General features: G+C 37.7%; 1 protein-coding gene across 2 annotated transcripts in view; it reads left to right on the forward strand.

The window, feature by feature from the left end:
- The window catches only part of PPP1R1C (protein phosphatase 1 regulatory inhibitor subunit 1C), a 120682-nt gene that overhangs the window by 56019 nt on the left and 43634 nt on the right, over nt 1-21029 (forward strand). The window contains exons 3-4 of one of the 2 annotated variants that reach the window (XM_032856062.1): nt 1468-1505; nt 3573-3644. In XM_032856062.1, coding sequence (XP_032711953.1) covers nt 1468-1505; nt 3573-3644 — 110 coding nt within the window. The remainder of the gene's footprint in view (nt 1-1467; nt 1506-3572; nt 3645-21029) is intronic. The other variant, XM_032856061.1, reaches the window with a different exon arrangement.

The following is a 21029-nucleotide window of genomic DNA, read 5'->3' on the forward strand; positions in this document are numbered from 1 at the left end:
AGGGACTGGAGGGCCAGTCAGCCCTGCCCAGCGTAGGGCAGGATTTCTTACAATTGCTGGCTGGGGTAACTGCAAAGCCTGTGAACATTTTAAAAGGTAGGAGACTAAGTTTCTACATGTCTGGATGTTTCAGGAGAGTTGAAGTCAGATGGCTTTGACAATATAGGATAGCTTTGTGGTTTGCAAGTTTGAACGATCACCCCCTACCCCTGTCAGGCGTCCCAAATGGGAATCCACATTGACCACTTCCAGTAGTTGCGATGCTGCAGTAGTCTCTGGGACCTGGCAGTTAGGGATTGCACAACATCTGGCTGCAGTTTGGTTGGAGAAGAGAGTCTCCAAGTCCTATTTTTTTTTTTTTTCTTTTTTAAGTAGGCTCCATGCTCAGGGTGAAGCCCGACTTGGGGCTTGAGCTCATCACCCTGAGATCAAGACCTGAGCTGAGATTAGGAGTGGGACAATTAACTGACTGAGCCACACAGGTTCCCCTTCAAGTCCTATTTTTTGAAATGTAGAGAAATCCAACCTCTGCAGTACAGATGAGAGAGAGAGAGAGAGATGTTTTAAGGAAGTCAACTAAACATTTAAATGTTAAAAAAAAAAAAGTCAAGATCCATGTAGAGTAGATGAAGAGGTATGAAAGAAACTCAGCCCAGAGGTCCTCCACCCATTGAAGGGCAATACATGAGCACCTCTTACTCCTCTCTCCTCCTTCTCACATTTCCTTTTTATAGAGATAGCCTACACATTTCCCTAGGTTTGTTATAAGAAATACTTCTGACAAAGTAACATTCTTTACAGGGGCATATGGAAAAGAGGATGCTGCCACTCTCTGAGTCAGAGTGATAGGACAGAATGGAAAAGGAGCTTTGTTCAGCTTAGTGCCCAGCTTGGGGAAATTTGACAAACTACAGTGAGCAGACTGGCAGCAAAATTCACAAAGGAGATTGTTTATGCCTTAAAACTGTGAGGTTGATGACACCAACAGTTGGTTCAAGAGCCATTTCCCTGGTTTCCTTTCTGGATTACTGGAAGGAGGGCAATTTGGAATTTCAAGAGAGATGTCTTTTTTTTTTTTTAAATGCTTTTTTTTTTTAAACTTAGGGAAAAGATTATCTCAAAAGAAAACCATCTCCTTCTGCCCCTTTTCCCTAAGCCACAGAGATTAAATAAACATAAGGCAGGGCACCTGGGTAGCCAAGCACCTGCCTTTGGCTCAGGTCATGATCCTGTGGTCCTGGGATCAAGCCACACAGGGCTCCTTGCTTAGCGGGGAGTCTGCTTCTCCCTCTCCCTCTGCCTGCCACTCCCACTGTTTGTGCTCTCTGTCTCTCTGTCAAATAAATAAAGTCTTTAAAAACATAAGGAGATTATTTAATTATTTTTATCAAATTGCCAAAAATGTTAACATGCATATTATAAAGAAGAAATCATCTTTCTAATGAAATATATCTACTTCTTTTGCAGAAATAGATGACAAGAGGGTGACCAACACCCAAGCCGAGGTAAGTTTTCTTATATTTTGTATAAATAGGTATTCAAATCAATTAGAAACATAATTAGGTAGGCTTAATGTTTTATAAAATATGTCAGTACAACTGATATAGAAACTACTTTGCTTTTCCTGACTGAAGAAATAGTAAAATGGGGTTGTTAATTCTCTGCCTCTGTGCTACTTTCGTTCTTGACCTATGAAATGCCAACCCCTGAAAAAACTTGTAAAATAAACCTTTGCTTTTAGTGACAAGATAATGGTATTGATATTTTTAATTTAGTGACTAGTTGTTTATGACCAACTACAGGCTAAGGCCTGCCAATGTTGGAGTCCTAGAGCAAGAAAATAGGGAGCAGGCACCTCTTAAAGTGTCTTCTGGTATGTGAAGGCAAGAGAAGACCTTGAGGCTAGAGGTTAACATACACATGGGGGAGTTCAGATAGAAAATAGGAACCAGGGGAAGCTTGCAGAGCTGATAATATAAAATATATTGGATACAAGGAAGTGAGTAAATTATGCTCAAAAATAGAACAAATATTGACCAGTCTGCAGACATATGAGTCAATTCCATGGCTGTATTAGTTAGGCATAGAGCAATACCCGGAGGAAAATGTAGAAAGAACAAAATACCAAATAGTATCTCTTGAGATTTTCTAAAAATTTAATGAGATTGTGTATGTGAAAATGCCTTGACAACTGAACTCTTACATACATATAAAGCAGATTTTATTGCTTGATAAGTTTTACTACGTGGTACTAAACAAACTTTTCTGTAGGATTAATTTTCTACTTGATCTTTGAGTGTGTATATGGAAATAAACATGTGAGAAACCCAAAAAGTTATTGCTTTTTGAAATCAACCAGATGAGACCAAATACAGTAAAGGGATGCCAGCAATATCAATCATCCACACGCTGAACATTAACATAGAGTCACTCTGTCTATACCTGTGCATAATGAACTGGTGGTACTGAAACATTCTGTTTTGGAGAAATTTGCTTGTACTATTTGTTTGGCTGATATAGATTTAACAACTATTGGTTGAATTTTTTTTTACTTTTTAATATATTGTTTTTGCATCAAGCAAGTGTATCTTGATGATACTTTCAAGGGCAAATAACCTTTAGTGTGTATAAGGGAAGATACCTCAAATTCTATGTACTGTCAATCAAACAGTTTCTAGTTTTGCCTAGCATAATTGCCCAAAAAAGTCTTGTAAATATTTATTCCTAACTTTTTCAAAGCAAAAATGATCCAGACATGAAAGCTCATTGATTAAGACCACTGCCTTTGCCACATTGAAATATAAATCAATACACTAAGAAAAAGGAATCTTTGACATAATCTGATTGGGATGTAAACAACATATATGTATTTTATCATAATAAATAATATCATTTATATATTCATATATATATGATTAGTTTGTGGTTTTAACCATGACATGTGTTTTTTGTTCCAATTTTTGTAATTTTTATTGCAAAAATTCTCTCATCAATCATTCAACCCTGATCTAGTGTATGTAGGTGAGAGTATTACATACCAGTTTTGTTAGGAAAAGACTTATTTATCTGTTGAAAATAGAAGAGAATATTATCTCAACATTGTAATTCCAAGTAAATGTAGATGTTAACTTGAACGTATCAATTCCAGAAGTTTATAATTGATATTACATACCAAAGCTCTCATTATCTAACCAGAACCACTCAAAACTCCTATGAGCAGGTATAGTTATCCCATGGACATAGCTTTTGGAGTATACATTGTTCTGGAGTTGTGTTTTTTTTTCCTCAAAAGAGATTGGTGTCTCTTCTTTCTTTTAAAAATAAATGAATGATACTAGGTGACAAAAAAGAGTAATTTCAAGACTGCGATGAAGAGTTTTATGATAAAAATCGCTTTATATATCTCTTAAAACTGTGCTGTCAGCGAACATGTCTGTAATTTCTCATTGATTTGAGTTATATATCATAATAGGGAGAATCAGAAAGCTCTTTGAAATATGGCACAATGTTTTTCCCTCACAGGGCTAATTTTTATTCAAATAATGCTTTTCCTCTTTTCTCTTTGTCCACAGTCACAAAATGCATCCCCAAAGCAAAGGAAGCAGAGCGTGTACACACCACCGGCCATGAAAGGTACTGTTCAGGTACTGTTTCGGGTTGCTGTGAGTGTTGAATTCATGGCTGGCAGTCTGCCTGTTTTCTTGACCAAATGCTTGATTATAAGCTGGATCTAGTCTCAGCTCTATAACTTAATAATGAGACTTTCAATAAGATATTTTATCCACTTATAACTTAAGTTTCATCAAGACTAAAATGGGTAACTAAAGAAGGAATAAGAGATGTCTCAGAATTTCAGTCTGGAAATTTTCATTTTCCAAGATAATGACAAAGATTTTTCTTTTACCCTTCCTCACATATTTTCCTGAAGGGATCTTTGCAGAATCCCTAATTACTCTTGTCCATGGTGCCAGACCATTGCTATTTTTTTTTTCTTAGCTTTTTTCTTAGTGAAGTAGAATAACTTGAATTTAGGGCAAATTTAATGTAAAGTGTTGCCTCCTTGCCTTGTGTCAAGAGTAGCTCTAAGAAACCCAATCAGCCAGCTACTAGCTGTTTATGTAACAGCTATTCAAATAACAACTAAAAATGCCAGCTCAGATCTTGGCACTTTCCCAGATTTCTCCCCCAAAACTGGAACTGCTAAAAGAATATCTAAGTATGTTAGAACTTTGACTGACACCAGATTCAGGGAAAGCCTCTTTTCTTTCTCACACAAAAATGTTCCTGACATGAGGCAGAGTGTGCTCGGTCCAGCAGCTCCTGTTCCAGTCTGTCACTTGGGCCGTTGGCCCGGTGGCTCATTAAGCTCAGTTTCAACCACAGGAGAGGCCAGATGAGCAGTTTCATCTGGAGTCTGGAGAGATGTCTACATTGGGAGTGAAATTTTCCACTCTGTGTTCTTTCTAGATGTGAGGCTTTTTCCAGGGAGGTAGAATACAAATGGACATATTAATAACTGCTTTCAATAAACTTCCTTCCTGTGCAGCTATAAAATACCATGTTTGTTTGTTTGTAATACCACAGTAAATAACACGGTTATCAGTATTGCACTTTGTTCTGGGGTAATTATTGATAGTATCAGGTTTCCCTCTCCAAAGATAAATATCATTATTTGAAGATATATTTCCTATTGCAAGCCATCTTGTATTTTTAAGACACACCAGTTTTGGCATGAATGGGAAACAGTAAAAGATATATGTTCACTATTTAATGATTTCCTCTGTTCTATTTTAGGATGGCTTAACTAAATAAAGTAATACTGTTCTCCTGTCCTCAGAGAATAATAATATTATTTTTAAAGGAAATTCTTAAAATGAAAGCCCCAAGAGCTTTCATTATATTTAGCTCTCAAATATCATAAGAATGTGGGATCCTAACATTTAGGGAAGTTAGTCATATTGCATATTTTCACATGTGACCTTACTTTACTACTGTCTGTTCCTCCAAGATGGCCATTCAGTGATAGTCATTTTGGTCATGAGTTAAAGGCTTGGGAAAGTGCAGTAATTCTTTTAAGAGGCTACCAGGGTGTTATTATAAGCCACTTAGGCCCTCATTTATAACGAGTAAATACCTGGATAAATCTCCTGCTTCTGATAAAAAAAAAAAAAAAAAAGTTGGGAGAGAAAGAGAAAGCCAAATCCACATGTTTTATTCAGTCTACCTGTCCCCAAGAGCTAGAAATGAATATTTCAAGACAAGATTAAGCTATGGTAACATATGGTGCATTGTGAGCACATTAAGAAGCTTCAATCATAAGAAAGATGAATTAGCATAGGAAATGTTATTGAGATGCTAAATACAATAATACAATTGCTCTGAAATGTGTAATTCTTCAAATTGCAGTGGAACATCATTATACATTATTGAGCATAAAAAAAAAGTTTGCTGGGAGAGCAAAGCCTCAGCAGATGTGATTAATAGTTCTAAAAAAATTACCCAGCAAATAACTGGTTAGTAGAACAAAACAAAATACAACAAAACAAACAAAACAAAAACAAACTGGCCAAATTCCTTCTTTCTCCCTTCGTTTGCTCAATTGTGAGGAATTACCAGGTACAGAGACCAAAGTGGCAGGAAGGGAGAGATGCTACATACCACCTATTTCTATTTCAATTAATGCATGGACAGATTAGTCTCCTATCTCCTAAGTGCATTTAATTTTTCTCTTTCAGTAACAGTGGTACTTATGTCTCCACCAGGTTTCAGGAAACAGAGACATGTCCAGGTCTACTTATCCAAATGCTTCTGTTTCTCTAGTTTTAATTTTTCCCATTCCCCTCCCCTCTGGTCAAAGAAGAAAATATGATTTGGTAAATTAATTACCATCCAGAATGGTGCATCATTTGGGCTGAGTTCTTAAGAAAGATCATTTCAAGGACCACTGGAATCATTGGGTGGTTGCCTTTTAGGGCCTGGTACTTGGATCAATTAGTTTGTGGCCAAGGTGGCAGCACCATCTGATACAAATATGGCAATGTAAAAAGAAGAATCTTTATATGGCTCTCTTCCTTCAGAGGTGTTTCATGGTTTGTCCAGCACATTTATTCTTAGAATGTAATAACAGATTTAGTACTTGGTCTGGCTGTCTTTCTATTCATAACATTATAGATATTCAATGTGTTCAAGGAGCTTAAATGTTAACTAGTCAAGTGATGACTGAATTTTTTCCACTGCATCTAAACTCAGGGTATTGTACTGGCTATGTCCTCTTGAGGATTCCAGTATATTAGCCCTAAGGTAGAGACAGATAATCAAAAGTTCCAAATGATTCTGCTGTAGCAAGTCCAAAGATTGACCAGACTCAAATATCCAATCACCTACCTAACATGTCTCATGGAGATCAAAGAGATAATGAGATCAAAATTAATATGTTCATGACTGACTTTTGAATCTTCTCAGCATCAAATCAATCTGTCTTGCACTGTTTCCCTTCTCAGCAAGTAGAATAGCCATCTGCCTAGCTGAATATTGCTGAGTTCTGAGAGCTTCCAGGGATCCTCCCTCTCCTTCACTCTCTTCAATAGTAGAAAACTAGCTCTTATAGGTTTCCCCCATTGGTATTTCTTATCTCTCCCATCCTCTCTCTTCTCTCCCATCCTCTGTCTTCTCTTATCTCTGATATCACCACCATATTTCAAATCACAATCATCTTTTTGCCAGCATATACAGGCATAACTCGAAGGTATTCTAAACCACTGCAATAAAGCAAATCAAATGAATTTTTGGATTCTCCAGTGCATATAAAAGCTATGCTTACACTATAGCATTTCATGATTTTTTTTATTTTTATTTTTTAAGATTTTTTATTTATTTATTTACTTGACAGAGAGAGAGATCACAAGGAAGCAGAGAGGCAGGAAGAGAGAGGGAGGAAGCAGGCTCCCCGCTGAGCAGAGAGCCTGATGCGGGGCTCGATCCCAGAACCCTGAGATCATGACCTGAGCCAAAGGCAGAGGCTTTAACCCACTGAGCCACCCAGGTGCCCCTATGCTTACACTATACTGTAGTCTATTAAGTGCACAATAGAATTATGTCTAAACAAATAATGTATAGGCCTTCATTTGAAAATGCTTTATTGCTAAAAATTACTAACCATTGTCTCAGTTTTCAGCAAGCCATAATCTTTTTCTGATGGAGGATCTTACCTCTATATTGATGGCTGCTAACTGATCAGGGTGGTGGTTGCCAAAGGCTGGGGTGGCTGTGGCAATTTTTTTTTTTTTTTAAGATTTTTATTTATTTATTTTAGAGAGAGAGCATGCAAGTGAGTGTGAGCAGGGAGACTGAGAGGGAGACACAGAGGGAGAGGGAGAGAGAAAATTTTTAACAGGCTCCCTCCTGAGCATGGAGCCCATCTCAGGGGCTTGATCTCACAACCCCAAGATCATGACCTGAGCCAAAATCAAGAGTCAGCCAGCTGAGCTACCCAGGCTCCCTTGTGACAACTTTTTAAAAAATTTTTTTTAAAAGATTTTATTTATTTTTTTGACAGACAGAGATCACAAGTAGGCAGAGAGGCAGGCAGAGAGAAAGAGAGAGGGAAGCAGGCTCCCTGCTGAGCAGAGAGCCCAATGCAGGACTCCATCCCAGGAGCCCGAGATCATGACCTGAGCCGAAGGCAGTGGCTTAACCCAGTGAGCCACCCAGGCGCTCAAGGCAGAGGCTTTAACCCACTGAGCCACTCAGGTGCCCTGGCAACTTCTGTAAATAAGACAACAATGAAGTTTGCCACATCAGTGGACTCTTCCTTTCACAAATGATTTCTCTGTAGCATGCATTGCTGTTTGAAAGCTTTTTACCCACAACAGAACTTCTTTCAAACTTGAAGTCAATCCTTTCAAACCCTGCCACTGTTTTATCAACTAAGTTTAATGTAATATTCTAAATCCTTTGTTGTCATTTCAACACTCTTTATACATATTCATCAGGAATCGATTCCATCTCAAGAAACTACTTTCTTTGCTCATCCATAAGAAGCAACTCCTCATTTGTTAAGGTTTTATCATGAGATTACAGCAAGTCAATCATATCTTCAGGTTCCACTTCTAATTAGTTCTCTTGCTGTTTCTACCACATCTGCAATTACTTCCTCCACTGAAGTCTTGAACCCCTCAAAGTCATCCATGAGGATTGGAATCAACTTCTTCTAAACTCCTGTTAATGTTGATATTTTGACCTCTTCCCGTGAATCATGAATGTTCTCAGTAGACCTGGAATAATGGATCCTTTCCAGAAAGTTTTGATTTGCTTTCCTCATATCTATCAGAGGAATCATTATTTATGGGAGCTATAGCTTTATTAAATGTATTTCTTAATTAATAAGACACAAAATTCAAAATTACTCCTTGACCCATGAGCTACAGAATGGATATTGTGTTTACAGGCATGAAAACATTAATCTTGTACATCTCTATCAAAATCTTGGGTGAGCAAGTACATTGTCATGGAGCAATAAACTTTTAAAAGGAATCTTTTTTGTCTCAGCAACAGTTTTCTACAGTGGGCTTTAAAATATTAAGTAAACCATTTTGTAAACAGATGTGCTATCATTCATGCTTTGTTTTTCCATTTATAAAGCACAGGCAGAATAGATTTAGCAAAGTTCTTAAGAGCCCTAGGATTTTCAGAATGGTAAATGAGCAATGGCTTCAACTTAAAGTCACCAGCTGCATTAACCCCTAACAAGAGATTCAGGCTGTTTTTTGAAGCTTTGAAGCCAGCATTGACTTTTGCTTTCTAGCTATGAAAGTTCTAGAGGGCATCTTCTTCCAACAGAAGGCTGTTTCATCTACACTGAAAATCTGCTGTTTAGTGTAGCCACCTTCATGAATGATCATAGCTGGATCCTTCTGGAGAATTTGCTGCAGCTTCTACATCAGCACTTGCTGCTTCCTCTTGCACTTTTATGTTATAGAGTTGGCTTCTTTCCTTAAACTTCATGGACAAGAGGTGCTTGGGTGCCTCAGTCTGTTAAGCATCCAACTCTTGATTTCAGCTCTGGTCATGATCTCAGGGTCATGTGATGGAGTCCCACACTGGACGCCATGCTGGGCATGGAGCCTGCTTAAGATTGTCTCTCTCCTCCCTCTACCCCTCCTCCACCCCCACTCATGTGTTCTCTTAAAAACAAAACAAAACAAACAACCTTGAATCAACCTCTGATAGCCTCAGACTTATTTTTGGTAGCTTGCATCTCTGTCACCCTTCATAGAACTGAAGAGAATTAAGGCCTTGCTCTAGATTAAGCTTTGGTTTAGGGAGTATTGAGGCTGGTTTGATCTTCTATCCAAACCACCCAAACTTTCTCCATATCAGCAATTAGAATGTCATATGTGCGTGTGCACTGGAGTACCACTTTTAATTTCCTTTAAGAACTTTCCTTTGCATGCACGGTTTTGCTAAGTAGGCGCAAGAGGCCTAGCTTTTGACCTATCTTGGCTTTTGACATGTCTTCCTCACTAAGCTTAATCATGTCTAGTTTTTGATTTAATGTGAGAAATTTGCAGTTCTTCCTTTCACTTGAACACTTAGAAGCCATTGTATGATTATTCATTGGCCTCATTTTAATATTGTTGTGGCTCAAGGAATAGGGAGGCCCAAGGAGAAGGAGGGAGGAGGAAGGTAATAACTATTCAGTACAGTAATCAGAACACACATCTTTCAATTAAGTTTACCATCATACTTGGGCACAGTTCCTGGAATTCCAAAACAATTATAGTAGTAATATTAAAGATCCCTAATCAGAGATCACCATAATATAAAATAACAATGAAAAGTGTGAAATATTGTAATAATTACCAAAATGTGATACGAAGACACAAAGTGTGCAGATGCTATTAAAAAATTGTACCAGTGGACTTGCTTAATACAGAGTTGCCACAAAACTTCAATTTCTAAAAAACTCAGTATCTGCAGTGTGCAATAAAGAGAAGTACAATAAATCAAGCTATGTTGGTTGCTCCACACCTAGTCTTTCTCTTCTTGCTTCCCATGAGTTTTCCATACTACAGTATATTAAAAAAAAGTACTGTGAACTTTTATATGCTATTTCCCTGGTTAAAACTCTTTACCAACTCTCCATTGTCATTAGATAAAATCCCTATTCCAGATCAAAGTTTTCAAAGCTTACTGGCCCATGGCTCCAATCTGCCTCTTCTCTCCCATACTGGATCCTAAACATGCTGGTATTCTGCCAGCTTCTGAATGCACCAGCCTCTTTGCTGGTTCAGGAGATTCACACATTCTTCCCTTCACCTAGAATGTTCTTCCCTGCCTCCTCCATGTCCTCATTCTTCATTGGCTAACTCCTACTTATCATTCAAGCCCTGTCCTTAAAGATCAGTTTCTGAAAGGAGCTTCCGCTAACCCTCCCATCTAAATTCTCTATAGCTATAAAGTCTCCATTGATAGTTACCATCTCTAAATTTCTTTCATAGCAAGTAAATATGATGTCCAGCTATTTACTAATGTCTTTCTCTTCAGCTAGACTGCAAGTGATGCATGTGGCAACAGTGACAGTGTCTATTTTATTTACTACCATATCTGTAGGGCTTCATATAATGTTTGGGAAATAAGCATTATAAATTTTTTTTTAAGATTTTATTTATTTATTTGTCATAGAGAGAGAAGCGAGAGTGAGCACAGGCAGACAGAGTGGCAGGCAGAGGCAGAGGGAGAAGCAGGCTCCCTGCCAAGCAAGGAGCCCGATGTGGGACTCAATCCCAGGACGCTGGGATCATGACCTGAGCTGAAGGCAGCTGCTTAACCAACTGAGCCACCCAGGCGTCCCTATAAATTTATTTTTGAATAATTTTTTAAAAATACACCCAATGCACAAGTGTTGGTGAATGAGTCATTTCCTAATGATACCTACCTTCTCTCTGGTCTATTAGACCTTTTTTTCTGTTGAGGGCCCTAGAAATTTGTATTCGTGTATTGTTTTCATGTCTTATTGCTGTTTGTGGCAAATTTTAAAATGGCAACTATCTAAATATTTCAGGATATCTATTGTGTCCTCACCTCACCCTTAATTTACTACTTCTTCTTTCAAGGTTAAAATATCTCAATTTCGGTTATGCCTGCCATTCCTTTTTTTTTTTTTTTTTTAACATTCTTTCTTGATACCCCAATAAGCTCCACTTTGCCTATATCATTCTAGAAGTACATCATTTAATAACAACCTTATATTTAAGTGTGGTTTGATGGGAATAGAACAGAGACTTCAATTATGACTAGCACCTTCTTCCTCCCAGATTATTTAATTCTAATAATACAACCTAAAATCTTATTAACTTTTTCTGGCAGCCATATTCATTGATGAAAAATAGTGAACTTAGTATAAATTCAAAACTTCCAAGACTTTTTTGTGTGTTGCTTTTAAGCCCTCTTACTCACCATACATTTCCCATTTTAGCATTATGTCTTTTTTTAACCAAAAAGCAAGACAGTGCTGTCATCCCAATTGAATTTCCTCTTGTTAGAATCAGTCTGCCACAAGAACATGTCATATTTTGTACTGTGATTCTATCATCCATTTCTTATCTCAATCATGTGTCATTCACAGATAAGATAAACTTATCTTTGGTACTTTTATCCACATTTGTAATAAACATATCAAACAGAACAGGGCAAAGAGAGGGCCTTGTAGCACACATACCTCTCTGTAGTTGACATCAATCCCCCTGAAAGCTGCCATTCAACCAATTATCAAAGAGACTTATATGTCAGGACCCCATCCCATAAAACCAGAGGACATTGTGAACACTATTGTTACATACATCATCGTGTTTCAGATATTTTGTGCTGACTACTTTTTTCATCTATGCAGATGAGTCATAAATTTATAATGTATAGGATGCATAAAAATGACAGAAGTTGAAGTCTGCATAGAAAACAGAGTTCCATTACCCTTTGTAACATAGTGCTTTATAATTATGTAAATAGAATGTTCTGAGGATTATCAGAAAAATGACAGCTGATTACTGAATACCCGTGTGCACTTTTTTGGTGTTCATATGGTGGTCAGCCTTGTCATTTATAGCACAGCCAATTAGATTACTGTTGGATAGCTTGAATCATGTTTTCAGAAAAGCAAAGTAGGTTTGAATCTTGGGACAGGAAATAGCTGACTCATTTCCATCCTCATTTTGTGCATGTGCCTGTTTTACTGGAAAGCAAATGCCTTCAACTGAAGAGAGCAAAGCAAGTGCTATCGATTTAAAAAGGAAATTTGAACATGCAGCGAAACAGCTGACTGAAAATGGCATTGTTTAGCTGGCTCTATTAGTATTACATTACCATTTTTAATGCATAGTAAGTCAGATGCTATGTGTACTTCTGAAAAGGTTCTTCCTCTCATTCTTTGTAATTTCTTTAAAAGAAAGTTTTAGTTGGGGCACCTGGGTGGCTCAGTGGGTTAAACCTCTGCCTTTGGCTCAGGTTGTGATCCTGGGGTCCTAGGATAGAGCCCCGCATCCGGCTCTCTGCTCAGCAGGGAGCCTGCTTCCCCCTCCCCCTCTGCCTGCCTCTCTGCCTACTTGTGATCTCTGTCAAATAAATAAATAAAATCTTAAAAGAAAAAAAGAAAGAAAGTTTTAGTTACTTCAGTGTCCAGAGATTGTTCTTCTGGTATTCAAAGAGGTCTTTGAAAGCTTGCAGCATTGGAACTCCTACATTCTGTTTTCTTCAAGGATGGTTGTGATCTCACTATTTCATCTTAACTCAGCCTCTTTTCGTACTTTAGCAATAAATGCAAATAAGGAACAACCTAGGCTGGGAAACTATAAAAAGGCTAACTAGGTGTTTAGAGGGCGGGTAGCGGCAAGGATGTGACCTATGATAATAACTGAAGGAGGATCTTCAAATCAGGGCAAGCCATTGGTCATAATAATTTTACCAGACCCAACATGAAGGGACATGGATTTTGAGGGGCAGGCGATCAGTGTTCAAACCTCAGCGCCACCGTTTATTAACTGTTCAGCTTCAGCAAGTTGATGAGTTTAACCTCTCTTTTCTCATCGGTAAAATGTTGATGATACCTACCCCACAGGATTGCTGTAGAGGCATAGGGAAACAATATGTGAAAAGAGAAGGTTTAGAATAGGCATGGAGTAGGCAGGAACTACTTTGAGTACTTCTTTGAACCCTGGATGAAGAGTCAGGTGTGCTCCTTTTCCATTTCCACTGAGCCTGAGTGAAGGGAGGAAGGAACCCAAGAGAGGGATGGAAGGAGGACAGAAGGACTTGGGGGAGAATGAAATACCTGCCAGGGTTTTGCTCTTATCCTGATAGGAATTGAAAAGTCAGAGGTGCCCAATCCTATAAGGTGCCAACCTACCTAAGGGTGCCCATCAGATAAGCATGGGGATTACCCAGCCTTGAGGCATCTGCTCCCCTCTCCTTTGTACCTGACTCAGTTAGATTTGTGCAGCTAGTCTTTGACCTTTCAGTTCCTTTTCAACGAAACGCAGCTGGCTTTTCCTTCAATTCACCTCAAACACTGTGTCCCTTATTTCCCAGCTAACAGCCCTCTGAGAAGTATTTATATTTAATTTATAAATCTTGTATTTCAAAAAAGCAGAACAAAGTGATGGTGAGTGGTGAATTAAGGGATTGCTAAAGATTATCCAATATATATGTCTAGTTGGAAGGATGAGCAGGAATCACATCATATAAATTCAACTTGTAATTAGCCAACCAAGGTAGATTAACAATGATTATATTGAATTATAACCAATTAATTCCTCCTGATTTCAAGCCTCTTATAATTCTGACTGAAAAAATACTCTGAAGGGCTAGGCCGGTCTGTTCTTATCACACTCTGCATAGTCAAATTGAAAGCCGGGAGAGAATTTGCAAGATCTTTTAATTTCTCATTAAGCAATCTCTACCATACTACATTCTTTTTTTAAACATTTCTGTCCTTCTGTGGGTGTTTTCCAGGTATTCATCATATTTGCCTCTCTAAACCTCGACTTTTTGTTTGTGCTGGCTTAATTTATTTATTGTGTAGGGTAGGGTTTATTTATGCAACTCAAGAAACATTTTAACAGATTTCTAGATAACAAGGAATATTCTAAAGCTACACAAGTCTTTCTTATTCTTAAAAAAAAAAAAAAAGAGTATGCTTCTATTTCCAGATCCACTTTCTTCACTTCTCTTTAATTTCTTCCACTAAGTATTTTTTTTTTTCATCTTTGCTCATATCCTTAAGTGCAGAGGGTGATGTTAGGGTGTAGAACTGATCTGAGAACGTCCCTTTCTTGAAAGCCACTATGATGTCTTTTTTTCTGACTTCAACATTGAGAGAGAATGAAGCAGAAGAAGAACATGCCAGCAAGTATGAGTGGACTTCGCATTGACAATAATCCTTGTCAATGATTATTAGGTTGAGAGGTCCAAAGGACCTTGAGATGGATTAAATTGCAACTTTAATATCTAGGACAAGAAACCTAATCTCATGAGATGTTACTTATACTTTGAAAAGGAGGCCACTATTTGTCAATATGGTTCTGCTTAGTGTTTATATATATTTACCTATTTTTAAATTAATCTTTTAAATTTACATTGCTGTATAAATAATATGCAACTTTAAAAATTGCCTCCTATCTTAGAAGCAGGGAAGGAGATAAACTTTTGCATTTGGTTGGAACAGATGAATTAAGATACAGTGTAAAGATCATTTCCAAATATGTAAATGGTAAAATTCAGTTGTATAAGCACTAATCATATACTTCCACAAATCATGTAAGAGCTTCCACAGTGTATCAAATACCACAATGAAATGTCATGTTTATAGAGATGAAAAGCAAAGTCTCTGACCAATGGGAGACCAGTCTAAAAGAAGCAACACATAAGTAGACAGGTAGAGCACATCCAAGTGAATCCTTGAATAGGGATTTGACAGAATCATCAAAGGATCTGAGAAGACTCACTAGGCCTGGGGGACAGCAGAGTGAATCCACTTTTATATCACAGAAGGAACAGTTATCATTACACATGTTCCTGGAGAGTAAAATGGATCAGGTATGGAAGAGTAGAATACATAGCTCACCATTTTCATTCCTCCTGTTCATGTGAACTTGAAAAGCACTTAGGATGACAGCCTAATGGAGAGAGTAAAATCCTGCATGGGACCTCTGCTGCAATACAAAGTTTAAAGATGTCCCACTAATGGACTATCCAGACAAAACTTTCCAAAGCATATGGAAATCCTTGTGCATTTGATTTCATTTTAAAAGTTCTGTTTCACATCTGTGTCTTTCCTCTTAATAATGTTACTTTTAAAACAGTAATTTCCAGCTCAAATTATACTTAAAAAAATAAACTTCATATTATTGAACAGTGTTAGATTTTCAGAAAAATTACGGTGATAATACAGAGATTCCCATGGACCCAGTGTCCAGTTTGCCCTACTGTTCATACCATTTATTAGTACAGTACATTTTTATAATTAATAAACTGATATTAATGCATTATTATTAACTGAAGTCCATATTTTATTCACTATTGTTCAGTTTTTAACCTAATGTCCTTTTTCTGTGCTAGGAACCCATCCAGGACACCACATTACATTTAGTTATCAAGTCTCCTTCGGCTCCTCTTGGTTGTCACAGCTTCACAGACTTCACTTGTTTTTGATGACTGACTGTTTTGAAGAATACTGGGCGGGTATTTTCTAAAGGGTCCTTCTATTGGGATTTGTCTGCTGTTTTTCTCCTGATTAGACCGGCTTTGTGAGTTTGGGGGAGAAAGACTGCAGATATAAAGTGACTTTTCATCACAGGATATCCAAGGTTCCTACAGTTGACCTGACTTCTCACTGCTGATGTTGACCTTGATCACTGCCTGAGGTGGCATTTGCCAGCCTGCTCTACAGGAAAGTTACGGCTTCTTTACTTCCTTTCCATCCTGTACTCTTTGGAATGAAGTCCCCATGTATAGTTCACACTTAATGAGGGGGAAGTTGTGTTCCATCTTCTTGAAGGAAATGTATAAATGATTTGGAATTCTTCTGCACAGGACATTTGTTTCTTCTCCTCCAATTATTTTCTTATTCAATCATTTATTCTTATGAGTATGGAGTCATGGATAATTATTTTATACTTTAGATTATAAGTCAGCATGACTTTATGTTATTGCACAAATTGTTCCAGGTTTGGTTCTGGGGAGCTTTTCCATTGGACATACGTGTTATTGTGGAGGGTTTGTTGTCGTTCAATTTTTTGTTTGTTTTAGCATATTCTTACCTTCTGGCACTTCGAGATCCTCCAGGCTCATTTGTGTATTTCCTGACCTAGTCTTAGAATCAGCCGTTTCTCCAAGAAGCCCTCACGTTACAATTTTATTTTCTATTTGAGTCAGTATACTGTAAAATGTATGTTTGCATCAGTGCATAGTTACTAAAAATAGAGAACTCTATCTCTTGCTCTGCAGAAATGTATGTGGCTCATATCCATTAGCGTTTAGGAGGGTTAATGCTACACTATCAGCATACAGATGTACATACTCCACTCTTAACTAATGCTAATGGAAATTCTGGGAAGAGAAAACAGCGCCTAAGAGTAGATGATTTCTATATGGGCTGGCCCTCCTTCATTTAAAACCTAATACAATGTTTCTGGGATGATATTTGTATTGTTGTTTCATAGATGTGGAGTGTAATAGATTTACAACCTTCTTGGAGATTGGATATTTGCTTTATTTTAATCAGAAATTTGAAAAAATAACATGGATAGCATCTTCTATTTGTGTAGTGCTGCAACGTGCATGTTTTTGTATTTTTTTTATAGCAAACTTGTAAGATAAGCAGCATTTTTTATTTTAGAGGGAAAGTGAGGTGCACAGAAGAGCAGGGTTCCTATGTTAAATGTCACTCTTCTTTACAAGGCTAACTTGTGACATGAGCCTTTTTTGCTTTTTTGTTAGAATAACAATAGGCCTCATGTTTTCCATTTACTGTACTCATCTGTGCTGTTTACCCTAATAAAATCCAGTGATCCCTCAACCTCATAACTTAATGGAAAGTTTTTATAAGATCTTTTATACCAAAGTTCCTGTGGAATGCTTAGCACCTTTGTTTTTAATTATTTTGTATTTTAAACTCACTTAAAGGTCCCTATATAATAACAATTTTTTACGCAGACTAAGCTTGCGTTTAATCTTTCTCTACAGTCCACCTTCCCTCTAACCCCTGACAGCTGACCACACAAACCTGATCCCATGACATTTTGTTTTACAACCTTTCAAATGTGTACCAATTCCTTTAGTATAAGGTTCTAGAAAGAATGCGCAGAGCTATTTAAGATCTGACCCCTCATACCTGTCTAGCCCCACCTCCTGCCACTTGTATTTCAGGCCCCAGCAATGCTGAGCTGTATTGAGTTCCTCGAAAATAATACATGGTTTCCAATCTAAGCATTTGCTCTGAAGCTTCATTTGCATAGAAGGGTTTTTTTCCTGTTCCCCACCCCACTTCTAAATTCCTTGAGGTGTGCTAGTTGGAGACTCAGAATACATTATACACACTTATTTGTATGTATTTGTAATTCCACTTAGCTAAACTGAATTTCTTGAAGACACAACCAATGTCTTATTTGTCTTCCATTTGTCTTGCAGAAGGCTCTTAGTAAATGCTGAATCAGTGAGAGAATCATATTTCTGGTTTAAAAATGTGAATTTAATGGCTTAATTTTAGCCATATGGAAAAATAAATTATAAATTTCTGGTGTGCATTTTATTCACCCACTTATTTATTCGACAACCATGTATAAAATGCCTGCTTTCTGCCAGGTCATGTATTAGGCTCTGTTATTTTAGGATGAGTTAAATGCAGTCTCTGTCTATAGGAAAAATGTAGTCAAGTGAAAAAAGTAAGCTGTGTAAGAAGTAATGATAAGTTCCATAACATTATATGGATGGCAGTATTTGGATGCAGAGGAGGAAATCATTAGTTTACCCTGTCACACATAGGGAAGACTTTGAAGAAGAGAGGGACTTCATTTATTAGTTGAGGGAATAAACAAGGTTTTCATAGAGAAGCCCGAGGGGTGGATTCCAGGCAAAAGGTAGAGGAGATGGGGAGGCACAGAATGTGAAAGGGCATGTGAACCTGCAATGTTGTGAAGCTGGGGGTAGAACGTGGGGAGGAGAGATGCTGGGGACTTGTCAAACAAAGGTCCTGTGTGTCATGTGCTTGGGTGTGGGGAATTTATCCCAAGATATCAGAGGACTTTTGGACAATTCTTAAGATTCCTGAATATGTTACCATGTTCTCTTGAGTGCTTTGAAAATAGGGACCAGGAGGAAGGGACAGAGAATTTCATTTACAGAGCTTATTTTTAAAGATCAGTCTACCTTAGGTTTTATTTGCCTCAGTTCATCTGCTTATTTCCAGTGCTCTTATTTATATAAAAATGGCTAACTGCTAGTACCAACCCCACTTTCTTTTTCTTTAACACACTAGACTTTCTAAATAATAGCTATGACTTACAAGAAGCCAAAATAGTCATCATATCATCTTCCAAAATAAGTTAATGAAAATCCAATTAGTAATGTGTTATAACATAAAAATGTCAAGATAAATTGATAAACTGGTGCTTAGTGGACAAGTTTAAGATAGGATTACATTCTTTACAAATTTGTGCCAGTCTATGAAACCTTTCTAAACATTTTCCCTCGTAAAACCTCACATTCTTGTCTAAACCTTTCAAAAAAGGTCTGAGCCTCAAGACAATTTTTAAAAGTCTCATTAACTCCTTTCTCAAAAGGTCCTCATGACCAAATATCCCACATTTCAGTTGCCAGAGCTGGTTGTACTCTTTCTGTGGTGAGTTTATTATAGGATAGCAGAGGTATCAGCATTGCTGTCAATCAGTATACAAATATTTATTTAACTCAAACTCTGTGCTAAGCTCTGAGCTGTGTGTTACTTTAAACGAATCACCCCAGGTCAAATTTTGAAGAAGGTTTACTACTTTAGTTTTTTTTTGCATTAAAGGACAAAATACCAAGTAGAAGAAACAATGTCCAAAGGTTACAGTTTCAGGATATTACTAAGCCTACAAGATAAAAATGACATGGTAAACACTGCATTTATGATCTGTATTCTACATCCCTTCCTTTCTGGAGTAATCACCAATGGGAGCCAAGCTGTGCTTCCCTTATGCTTTGTCTTTTAACATAAATTTTACTCACTGCACTCTTGAGTAACTTCGTAAGATTTTATTCTCAAAACCAAATTTAAAATTATCTTACTGAGGGATACAGGGCTGGCTCAGCCCATAGAGCATGCAACTCTTGACCCTGGGTCTGAGTTCCAGCCCCACATTGAATGCAGAGATTACTTAAAAGTTAAAAAGAAGGGGCACCTGAGTGGCTCAGTGGGTTAAAGCCTCTGCCTTCGGCTCAGGTCATGATCCTGGGGTCCTGGGATCGAGCCCCGCATCGGGCTCTCTGCTCAGCTGGGAGCCTGCTTCCCTTCCCCTCTCTCTCTGCCTGCCTCTGCCTGCTTGTGATCTCTGTCTGTCAAATAAATAAATAAAATCTTAAAAAAAAAAAAAGTTAAAAAGAAAGCTCTATACAAAATTGTCTTGCTGGTGTTTAAGAAGCTGTCATAGGGCAAGGCTCTCACATGTTTCCATTAGGATAACAGCCAAAAGACATCTTAGCTTTACATACAGCTGGACTAGAATTGACAAAGGACTTTGAGCATTTGAAATGACGTCATCCTGTCTCTTCTGCCTCTGAGGCTGTTGCTGAGTCTTTAATTAAATATTTAGTTTTGATAGCTTATTGGTCATCCTTGACCCTGGCAGTCTAGAGGCAAATGAAAGAAAGGAAGGAAGGAGGCAGGAGAAGTAACAAGTAAAATGACGGCAAGAGCTTCAAGAGCTGTCTGAGCAGGGAAGAAGCAGAATTGCACAACTACAGCACTGCACAGGGCAGATGACCAAAACAGTGGGCTAGAGTCACGAAGGAAAAACTCGCACTGTTTTAATTATAATATGTATTTTAAAACACAGGAAAGTGAAACTACACGGCAAAAGATTTTAAATCCTGCTTAAAAAAAATAGTTTGTGTTCAGTGTGGGATGTGCTCCTCATTCCACAGAAATACAAATGCATATACCCTCTCTCGTCCTTCCTTTTTCTGAAGCCTTGATGTCCACCCACTCTTGTTATCTTGAAGAGTGATGACTGGGTTAATGAGGGTGTGAGATGACAGGAAATGGGGAGAGATCTAGAGCTCAACAGCTCCTACACTGGCGTTCTAGTCATTCCAGGACCTTAGGAAGGGTGTGAAAACAAAGTTGGCCTACTTAGGCAATGTTTCTACGTCAGCACCTTACCTCCTACGGGCAGCAGAGGTTGCCTTTAAAATCTTTCTCAGAAATGTAAAAGAGAAGACCAACTTTCAAGTTTTCTTTCAGTCCCTACGAAGAATTTCATCTGGTTTGGAAAGTTAAAAGGGTCACTCTGAAACAATAGGAAGTGTTTTTATTTTTCATTTTGGAGTGGTGAGCTCTCTGGAGCCAAATTGCCAATGCCATCAGGATTTATTATCACAGATAATCACACTGAAATGTTCTTTTTATGGACTATTTCAGAAAATAATTAATAGAGTAATAATAAATCTTTCTTCCATACTATGGTACTTGGAGGACTGTATCACTTCATTTAAAATTCTTAGACTGTTGACCTTGTGTAAGAGTCTGTCCACTTCATGTCAAACTATGAAGTTGAAACATTCTAGTTCAAACTTTGAAGATAGTTTCCATTTTGGGTTCATTTCATAATTTCTAAATTATCAGTTTTGCCTCTTAGAGTACTTACGTGAAAAATAAACATATTCATGTATTGGAAATTACCACGGCATAAGGACCCTTACCTTGTGTAACAACAAGAGGTCTCAATACAGAGTCTGTATGGCAAAAACAATAACAAAAAACAAACAAAAAAAAGTTTTGA

The sequence above is a fragment of the Lontra canadensis genome, unplaced genomic scaffold, assembly GCF_010015895.1.
Source record: "Lontra canadensis isolate GAN:19392208 unplaced genomic scaffold, GSC_riverotter_1.0 scaffold11, whole genome shotgun sequence".
Classification (NCBI taxonomy): Eukaryota; Metazoa; Chordata; class Mammalia; order Carnivora; family Mustelidae; genus Lontra; species Lontra canadensis.